The 10626-nt window shown below is 46.1% G+C and overlaps 1 protein-coding gene across 1 annotated transcript in view; it reads right to left on the bottom strand.

Annotated features, from left to right (window-relative positions):
- Positions 1-1205: 1205 nt before the first annotated feature.
- LOC106816981 (ribosome biogenesis protein BMS1 homolog) overlaps positions 1206-10626 on the bottom strand; it is a 15813-nt gene continuing 6392 nt past the window's right edge. Inside the window, exons 9-13 of the mRNA XM_014821623.1 lie at positions 10416-10558; positions 10028-10181; positions 9555-9661; positions 8874-9068; positions 1206-1277 (exon numbers count right to left, since the gene is read on the bottom strand). Coding sequence (XP_014677109.1) covers positions 1206-1277; positions 8874-9068; positions 9555-9661; positions 10028-10181; positions 10416-10558 — 671 coding nt within the window. The remainder of the gene's footprint in view (positions 1278-8873; positions 9069-9554; positions 9662-10027; positions 10182-10415; positions 10559-10626) is intronic.

Here is a 10626-nt window from a genome sequence, read left to right as displayed (position 1 = left end):
GTTCACAGTGTTATGAGCTATGGATCACAGTTTATAGCTTAGCGGTACGAAGTTATAGCACGGTTCAAGTTAATAGCTACGGTTCGAACAGTTATGAGGCTACGGTCACAGTTTATAGCTACGTCACAGTTATGAGCTACGGTCACAGTTATTCGCGCAGTAACTATGATTGTAAGGGTACAGGTGTGGAGGGTTAACCTCTCCTGGCATTGTCGATGAGCGGAAGATCAATCTCTGGTAAAAAGATTCTCGTACGTGTGTTAACTTAGTTTGGGTTGTTGTCGGCTAAGTGGGCACGCTGAGTGTGTTTTGTTCTTGCGGCTCGGTACCCCACATATGTTTTGTATTCACATGTTCTATTAACCCGCGTTGACGTGCTGCCATGAGTACTATAGTTGTGTATTGAGGAGTGGCTTGCACGTGTATTAGTAGCGCGTTAGCAGTCGATTGACGTGCTTAACACTCTCTCCACTCTGCTGTAATGGAATCGATCCAGGAGCTTGCTGGTCCTGCTGAAGTCCAACACGGAAGAACGTGGCATACCTACGATCGTATTCTGCAACAAAAAGGCTCGATTTGTCACATGTCTGGCTAGAGAGAACGGCATTCCTAACGTCGCTCATGAACGGTCCACATGACGAGCATGTGCTGCCGGCTCCCTGAACGATAATCGACCTATTCCGCGTGAGCGCGAGAAGCCAGCGTTCCTGCGGATACTGTTGGTATGTCGGTCAGCGAGACAGTTCCTGTACGCTTTTAAACTGCGTGCCCAAACGTGCATGCTGGCCTTGCCCGCACTGTCGTTACAAAGCAGTTGTTTTTAGATATGCCTTTTACAATTCTGATTGCCTAGATCTGACGGATGTCATGCACTGCCGGTGGATGGATTAACTATGACAGAAATACTCGATAACTAAATTTCTCGAAAAGACATTTCCTTGGTTTATTAGCTAAGGAGAATGGTGGGCGACACAGTGAAGTTCGTAATTTACATCGACGAGCAGTTTATAAAGGGCTTGAGCTACAGAGTAGGCGGTTACATCTAACCTCACGATAGCACTGCCTAATGAGGCACTCCTTAACCTCTGACGGAATCTCTCATCGCGTGGTGTGATGTCGGCAGGCGTTGTCGCATAAGCGACATGCTCGCGTAACGACGCGTATGTGTTCGCGACAGGCACGACGAGGTTCGTTCATATCCTCCTTCAAGATGGCAGGTTCCTGACGCTCGTCTGCCACATGACGTGGTGGAACGTGGGATCCGTTGCCTCAGCATCCTTAAAGGAGTACGCGTGACAGCTCAGGTTTATATAACAGGTCAGCTTAAAGGTACACGAGTTGGTTATGATCACATAAGGTTGGATACAAGTCCACGCTTAAAGCTACACAGCGATTGGTTGACGGCATAAGTTTGATAAGCAGTCACCGTAAAGGTAACACGAGATTGGTTGACGCATAAGGTTTGATAGCAGTCACTAGGTGCACGATTGGGTGATGCATAAGGTTTTGATAAGCAGCACTTAAAGGTACACGATGGTGACGCATAAAGGTTTTATACAATGATATGCAGATAACATGGGATCACACAGCAGATTATTGCCTAATTTACATAACTCAACAGTTCCAACAATGGGTCTGCTGTCATTCCAGGCTATACAGTCATCACAAGACTGAGTAATAATGGAGTAACTAGAGAGGAAGGGTCATATTCTTTGGAAATTGATGTATAGATCAATAAAGTTGACCGTTCACCTGCTCGAAACTACTCAGAGCATGGCAGGCAATGTTTACTAGTAAAATTTATGATTCACCTGGATAACAGGCAGAATCGAACGACATGCATCAGTGGATGCGATGCGCGAGTTCAGGAACATTAGCCGGTGGTTTTCTAGTGAGCCACGTCATCCAACTTCGACTTCCGCATCTGAACATGTCGGAGCTACATCCACCGCTGCGCCGCACGGCGCCGTGTCGGACGTTAGCACGGTGGTCAACGGTCACAACTTTCGTCTGCTTCAAGAACCATGGTTGAGCTGTGGCAGCAATAGACGGTGTGTAGTGTAGTGTAAGTGTAGCGTAGCGTAGGCGTATGTAGTGTAGTGTAAGTGTAGTGTAGTGATAGCGTAGCGTAGCGTAGCGTAGCGTAAGCGTAGTGTAGTGTAGCGTAGCGTAGCGTAGGCTAGTGTAGTTGTAGTGTATGTAGTGTAGTGTAGTGTAGTGTAAATGTAGTGTAGTGGTAGTGGCGTGCAATTGCAGTGTAGTGTATGTAGTGTAGTGTAGTGTAAGTGGTAGTGCATGCAATGCAGTGCAGTGCAGTGCAAATGCAGTGTAGTGGCAGCGTAGTGCACGCGTAGTGTAGTGCGTATTGCACGTAAGTGTAGTGTAGTGTAGTGTAATGTAGTGTGAGCGCGACTTCCCATGCCACTTAACTAAATCAACACTGGGTGTCCATTGTCAGAACAAACATAGGTCTTAACATTAAGTCTTGACACCCAGTTTTCTCGTACACAGCAGACCTCATATAACGCTACACATTGAAATTCATCAGCTTTGAAGCGGCAGTCACAGAAATGTAGGCTATCAATGTGAGATTAATATGGTGCTAGAAATACATGTCTGCAGTATGGATGGCATGCATCACACACATATACATGTAGAAGGAGTGCATTAAAGTTGGAATATATATATACGCGTGGCTAGAATGCACATAACATGAGAATGTTGTGTATATTGCGAAAATAAGATTTATGACCCTGCATCGGCTGAAATAGTATAGCTGAGGTTGGTATAATATGTAATGAAGCTATGAGATTGCTGGAATTGGGAATACTTACTCCCATGTAAGGTGCTACGCATTGAGGTGTGGAATCACTGTGATGCGTCGATCTTACATCTTCGTCAGCTTTCAGTGAGTGAAGAGCGACGTCTCTTACCTATGAGGTTAGACGGCCAACTATCGCGACGCTGGGGGGCCGGACGGCGCCGGGCCGGCGGCGCGGGCCGGGCCGGCGGGGAGCGGGGGGGCTCTTTCTAACCCAAAACCCTGGCGCGCACCAGTTGCTCGCCCCGACGGGATCAACCACGCGCAACGTGCACCCTGCCGACATCACAGCGCCACTAGTGAGGAAGAGGGGACGAGGAGCAAGCTGGACGCGAATAGCATATGAATCTTATGCTGTGACTGAGCTAGTGATTGTCATATATAACTATATATGACCTCACCAACTACTGTGTAGGATTGTAATGCATGATGTAATGATAAGTCGATTACTTATAGTTCTGGTAGTATATATGTTTAGAAGTACTTCATAAATCGATGTTTATAGATAGAGCAGGTCTAAGCACATTAATGCACTAGTTATGTTATTTATTGGGTTATACTCTGATGCGCTACTGTCCACTGTACCGCCAGTGCAGTGGACACTCGAAAGTACGAGAAAACATAACATACATGTGTAGATTCTGATTCCTGTGTATGTCTGCCAGCAACCTTACTTATTATGACATCTAACACAAATGAAGAGATGATACAAAATGAAACAAGCAGCAAAGGGCAAGGTGCTTTCGGCAAGAGTTTGTGTAAATACGGAATTATAATAAATGCAATAAATAAGAAATTGTTACTGTTTTACCTCTATTCGTTAGATATTCACGACTGTTTTATTTTTCGGTGTGACCATAGTATTTGTTGAGAACTACACAATTTTAGTTGCGACGCAATCTTGTTGATGTTATCCTCCGGGAATTGAGCTGGCCTAATATATAATACCGATATAATTATGCATTATAAGTTCTTCAGGGTGACACTCAGCTAGCATCCTCGCACTCTCTCTCGCCACATATGCCTTGCGCTCCTGAACATGGACACCTTATAACTATAAACGTGAAAAAATAACCTAAAATATTAACATCAATTACTTTTGATTATGCGCTCATTCAATACGTTAATGTATAATTTACAAAAATTATTTTCTGAGTGCGTCTATATGTAATGTTACAACTATATGCAATACCGAATATCAGTCAACAGAAAAAACCACTGCTAGCTAAGGGGCCCCCCTGTTGATTGGCAAAGCAAACAAACAAAAAATTGCCCTTGCCTCTCACGCGTCTTCACAGGGACTGAGGCCACAATTCTGTTACTTCTGGGCATGCTGCTGAGAACAGCCCGAAACCACATCTTCATAAAATCACGCATTGTACGATCTACACAAATATTCGTGCTAACATGACGCAGCCACGGATTCTCTGGCACCAATTTTTCTCTTTTCGTTAACGAGAGTTAGTGAATACATTTAATGTCAACGAAATACCTCAAAATGTTTCTGTTGCAAAATCGACCGAGAAGACTTGATTTGGCTTTGAGATTATCTGCAGCAGAACAAAAACATGATAGAAAGAAAGGAGATAATTCTTCTTGCTCCAGATTTGTGTGTTGCAAGTTTGGCTTGGATTGAATTTTATGTTCTGAACTCTTAATTGACAGAAGAAAAGAAATGGAAATGCTATTGTGAATAACTTTGGATATAGTTCGAACTTATAGACGGCCGATTTTGGCATCCATTCCACTCCGGTTTTTATTCAAATTCCGATTTCAACACCTATTCATTAAATACCTGTTCTCTGAATCAGGGGAAGGCAAAAAAAACAATTCTTTTCATGGTAAAAATTTCCTTTTTATTTACAATAGACGCGGCACACCCCTATATATGGCAGCCTACCCTCTCTCATATCTTATTCTTCAGAAAAATCAACTTTCAATAGGTTTTTAGTTCTTCATCAAGAGGAAAGCAAAAATTGTTATAAGGAACAAATGTTAATGTGATCTATAAGCGCTATTGTATTCTAAAACGATGTAAATCTTTTGGTAATTTAATATATTGCATGTTTATTCAGTGCAGGTATACATACACATCTACGCTGTTTTTCCGCGTAGATGCGTTTAATTTGATTTCATTCAATATGCGCGTCTTACTTTTCCAAAAAATAATTTAACTTTTAACTTTGATATGAGGAACTTGAAACAGTTTATAACGGATACAATCCATTGCATGGTACTGCTAACATAACAAATCAACCTAATTCCCAGTATTACCCCGTCCATCGCCTCGCCATGCAGCCGCACATACGGCGTCAGACAAGGACGCGGCAACCACGACGAGACCCGCATGCCCCTCTTGATCGGAGAGTAAAAAATTAAGAGAGAAGGGCCCTTAATGGGGATTTGGTCTAATACCAGCTATTACTAATACCTAATAATGAAAATGAATTGTCGCAAAAATGCGCATTTTATGCACATATTTTCCAAAAATTACCCAGCTACTGGGAGGGAAACACCTCCCCCGTTGAGAAATTGCTTCATCGGCTGTTCTTGGTCGTTAACTCTTTTCTCTGTCGCCTTGAAAAAATCATGCTTCGTACACCCATTTTCAGCTGGTCTAGCTAAGGGTCCACCAACTGGTCTGGTGTAACCAGAGCCTTCGCGGGCCCACCAGGGCCACGCCCACGTTGATGCGATCGAGTGGAAAAATAAAAAGCGGAGGGAGGGGTATAAGGGATTAGCATATCACAGCTCTCATATAGAGTTACCCTAACTACTGAGATTTTGAGTGTGCAGCAAAATCCAATTTCATGCACGAATTTTCAAAATCTCCCATAACGGGAGGGGGATACCCTCTCAGCACCTACCGCCTCGTCGCTTTCGCTCGCCTCGCCTGGCCCCTGTCCAATTGCATAGACAACAACAATCAGCAAGACATGAATGTTTGCCATGGAATCTAACAAGTCCGTTGATCTTCAGTCCTTGTAGTAATTACTGCTAACTTAGTGAGAGGGACGAGATTAGAGAGGAGACAAGAGAGCAGCAAGACAATCACCCCAGAGAGAGAGAGACGAGACCGAGCGACAGAACCACAACCACGAGACACGAGAGACCGACGCACGAGGAGATGAGAGAAGAGAGAGGTGGGGGAGGAGAGAGAGAGAGAGAAGAGAGCAAGAGAAGCAGAGAGAGAGCAGAGGAGAGAGAGAGAGAGCGAAGAGAGAGAAGATAGAGATCAGAGAGAGAGAGAGAAGAGAGAGAGGAGAGCGAGAGAGAGAGAGTGAGGGAGAGGAGAGAGAGAGAGAGCAAGAGAGCGAGAGAAGAGATAGAGATAGAGAGAGAGACGAGGGAGGCGAGAGACAGGAGGGTGGTAGGAGAAGAGAGAGAAGAGAGTTGAGCGAATAGAGAGGAGAGAGAGAGAGACGCAACCCGAGACGAGAGAGAGAGAGAGGGGACGGAGGAGAGCGAGGAGAGAGAGAGAGTGGTGGGACGGGAGAGAGAGAGCCCCGCAGACGACCGACGAGAGAGCAAGACAGCAAGAGAGATAAGAGAAGAACCCCGCACGAGAAGAGAGAAGAGACAACGACCGCAAGAGAGAGAGAAAGAGAGAAGGAGAGAGAAGAGAGAAGAGAGAGAGATGAGAGAGAAAGAGAGAAGAGAGAGAGAGAGAGAAGAGGAGAGAGAGAGAGAGAGAGAGAGCAGAACAACGACACAGACAACGCAAGAAGACCCAGAAGATCCCCGAGAGGAGAGAGAGAGAGAGAGATAGAGAAGAGGAGATGAGAGAAAGAGAGAGAGGTGCGAGAGAGAGAGCGAGACGAGAGACGAGAGCGAGAGAGAAAGAGAGAGAGAGAGAGCGAGAGAAGAGCGAGAGAGAGGAGAGGAGAGGAGAGAGAGAGAGAGAAGATGCGGGGCGCAGCCGGCCTAGGCGACACGGGATCATATCGTAAGCTAGCTACGCGAACGGTCGCTATGGCTGAGTCAGTGAGTGTGACCAGGCCGTCTGTAACCTTATAGCTAGTGACCACCGACTGATCCGCATCTCTGCACCCTCGCACCGTGATCTCTATCAACGTTCTATGAAGCTTGTGCAGCGGCGTTTAGCACTGACGACTGCGATTGGCGCGACTCGATCGAGCGGTCAGAGTCGACCACAAGTACGCGTGGGCGTTTGAATTAAGGGTTAGGGTATATATTATATATAGTATATACCCTAGACCTATATAAATTATATACTATACCCTACACGCCGAGCGCGTGTAGCGTGTGTGTGTGTGGTTAGGGTAGGGGTAGGGTAGGTTATAGTACCCTATACCATATATATTATATATACCCCGTACCCTAATATATATATATATATATGAGGGTTAGGGTATATATATGATATAGGGTTTTGTTTTTTACGAGTTATAATATATCTAACCCTCACCCCTAAACCCTACCCTAACCCTAACCCTAAACTCCTACCGGCTAACCCTAACCACGAGACACACCCGTACGCGCGTGCGTGCAGGTACACGCTGCGTGGCACGGTACACGCATGCGTGACATACAACGCGTGGTCGGTGCACGTACAACGCATGCGTGCGCATAGCACGCGTGCGTGGCATACACGCGTGCGGCGTACACGCATGCGCGCACGTACCGCGTGCGGCACATACATCGTGCGTAGCACATACACGCGTACGCCCGCCACATACACGTATCTGCCAACATACACAATGCACGCAATGCGGTCATGTGATCATGTGGCAAGCAGCTAGCACTGCACTTACCTATTGTAACGCAGCCGCAGTACAGCGCCGCGTGTATGTAACACAGGCGTGCGGCGTGCACATAAGGAGCATCGGCTGTCACGATCTTGGAAAACCCCCAAACCAATGCTCTCGTGGTAACACCGCATCCGATCTCTGGACTGTGCACGTAAGTCTTTGGCCTAGTGCGTGGCGGAACGTCGCTTTTTATGCACCAGAGAAGTCGTGTTAGCTTCCCTTGCCTGACCCGCAGAGCTTGGTTATACAATCATCTGTGAGGTCGTCTGTACGTGAGGGGCGGATTGCTATCGCGTCACGTAGTTGTATATGTTGTTGTTTTTGTTTTTGTTCTGCAGTTTCTTGTTGCGGCGGCAACGAGAGAAGAACAGGGAGAAGAGAAGATGTTGGGATGCGGATGAGGATAGTGGTGGAATTTAGAGACCGGGTGCGGAGCAATGATTATGGATGGATTTACGGTTGCATAACTCTTCCTCGAGTCGTGTTTTCCTCTGCTAAACAGTTTGTGTACGCGGTGGTGTAATGGTCCTTAATACAATGTGTACCGATGATACGTGTTATTACAATGTACTCACGTCATTTGGTTCATAAACAATGTTAGCCGTTCTTATATCCAGTGTTACCGACCACAATTCTTTACACATGGGCACCACATTGTTATACAATGTACGTTAACAATCAGACAGAATGTTTGCATGAATCTTTGCGTGATGTTAATCCGGTTGATCTGCAGTCCTTGTAGTATTACTGCTAACACTTAGGTGAGAGGAGAGAGATAGAGATGGAGCAAGAGAGAGAGGATAGAAGAGAGAGGAGAGAGAGAGAGAGAGAGAGAGAGAATAGAGAGAGAGGTGGGAGGGAGAGAGAGAGAGAGCGAAGAGAGAGAGAGATAGAGACAGAAGATAGAGAGAGAGAGAGAGAAAGAGAGAGAGAGAGAGAGAGAGGGAGAGGAGAGTGGGCAGGAGAGAGAGAGAGAGCAAGACGGATGAGATAGAAGATAGAGAAATAGAGAGAGAGGGGAGAGCAGAGAGAGAGAGGATTGAAGGAAGAGAGAGCAAGGGAAGGAGAGAGATTAGAAGATAGAGATAGAGAGAGAGAGAGAGAGAGAGAGAGAGAGAGAGAGAGAGAGAGGAGGGAGAGCGGAAGAGAGAGAGGTGGAAGAGAGAGAGAGAGAGGCAAGAGAGAGAGATAAGAGAGAGGAGAGAGAAGAGATCGTAGCTATAACTGTGACCGTAGCTATATAACTATAAGTACATGTATGAATACAACTATAGCGCTACCTTTGCATGCATTCGTATGAACTTCTGCGTAACGTGGGGCATGACGCGGTGAAGGTACTCGCCCGTCACATGCATCAGGGACTCGACGGCGACGATGCCGTCCAGTATCGTGTGTAAGGACTTGGGTATCGTGGCACCGGTGAATACTGCCTGAGCTCCCACTGCGTCATCAACCACAGGCACGGCCGCTCTGAACTGCAGCAGCAGAACAACACATAAACGACAGCGTCAGCACATAACAACACATAAACGACAGCGTCAGCACATAACAACACATAAACAACAGCGTCAGCACATAACAACACATAAACGACAGCGTCAGCACATAACAACACATAAACGACAGCGTCAGCACATAACAACACATAAACGACAGTGTCAGCACATAACAACACAACCAACGATTTCTACAAGCATTCCGCTATGGGAATGATGATTTGGATTTATTTGACCGGTCCTACCATTAGACTACGATTTGCACTTTGATATACAGGGTCGATATAATTTGTCTATTTTTGAATCCATAACTGTAGATATCCAATATAGATTTCGGTGTAGAGTTTTCCGACTTGCTATTGCATACGAGAGACTGCAGACATTAAGATATCTCCTATTCTTATAACTAAATTACTAACTACAGATATCCTAACTTAGAATAGGTAGACTGCAGTGCTGAGTTACCTTAATCTTACGTAAAATCGGACAGATAATATCATTGAAACTGTCGTCCAGTAACGAGTCGGCTTCATCTACGACGACGTAGTTAACGTGTTCCAACGTGAATATACCTGTGAAATACATTCAGTATGAACCCCTCGTGTATCAGCATAAACAATGTATTGAGCTGGTGTGGACACTAAAAAAAGCAGAAAGATGTGATACCGAAATGACAAAAAACTGTCTTAGCTAGCTGGAGTGACTGATAGGTAGGTCTAGCCAGTCATTGTTGCGAGGCATTCTAAACGCACTGATCAATAATGAAATGTTGCAAAGTAGACATTTTGGTGTTCACGTTTAAAAACGTACATAAACAGGGTTTCGTTTGGCCGACCTAGCAACAATATTGAAGGAGGAGAGCAGGGCGTGGTTATCTCTCGCTCGTGTCACGGACGGACGGGCGAGTCGCCATGGTAACGTTGCTAGCTGTCACCTACGTGCGCACAGCAGCTTCCACAGGACTCCCGGAGTAGCGACGAGAATGTCACAGTCACTGTGTCGACCCGCCGCCAGCAGCTTCTTCGTGCCGCGGCCTCCCACCACCATGTCCGCGCGCACGCCAAGCCGCCTGCACAAGCTCTTAATCACGGTCTGCGGCGAAAGATGAAGAGTAGTTAGTAGGGTGCAGCGAAAAAGGGGATGCGAAGAGAAACTATTCCACGAAACCTATCCAAGTACATTGAACATGTTGAAGCATGTCCGTGCTTCATCGCCAGGGATGCACTGTCAATTTCACAGACGTCCCCTAATCTCTTTGAGCGACGTTAACTAGTTTGCGTCACGAGGAGTCGGTGGGTACGGCACGACAGTAAGGTGTTCTCTTACGTAGACTTGTTCGGCCAGCTCTCTGCCCGGCACGAGAACGAGAGCCTGGGGTGAGTTAGTCGGAGGCCGGGTCGTCGACGCAGAGTTGGCGTCGAAGATCTGTTGAACCACCGGTGCCAGGTAAGCCACTGTCTTCCCACTACCTGTATGTATATAATAACCACACACAGGTAAACAAGGTGACCCCATCAGGTATGTTCTCACTGTCTTC

Source organism: Priapulus caudatus, unplaced genomic scaffold, assembly GCF_000485595.1.
Source record: "Priapulus caudatus unplaced genomic scaffold, Priapulus_caudatus-5.0.1 Scaffold1550, whole genome shotgun sequence".
NCBI classification, from domain to species: Eukaryota; Metazoa; Priapulida; class Priapulimorpha; order Priapulimorphida; family Priapulidae; genus Priapulus; species Priapulus caudatus.
The sequence above is the reverse complement of the archived record's forward strand: the minus strand, read 5'-3'. Positions and strand labels throughout refer to the sequence as shown.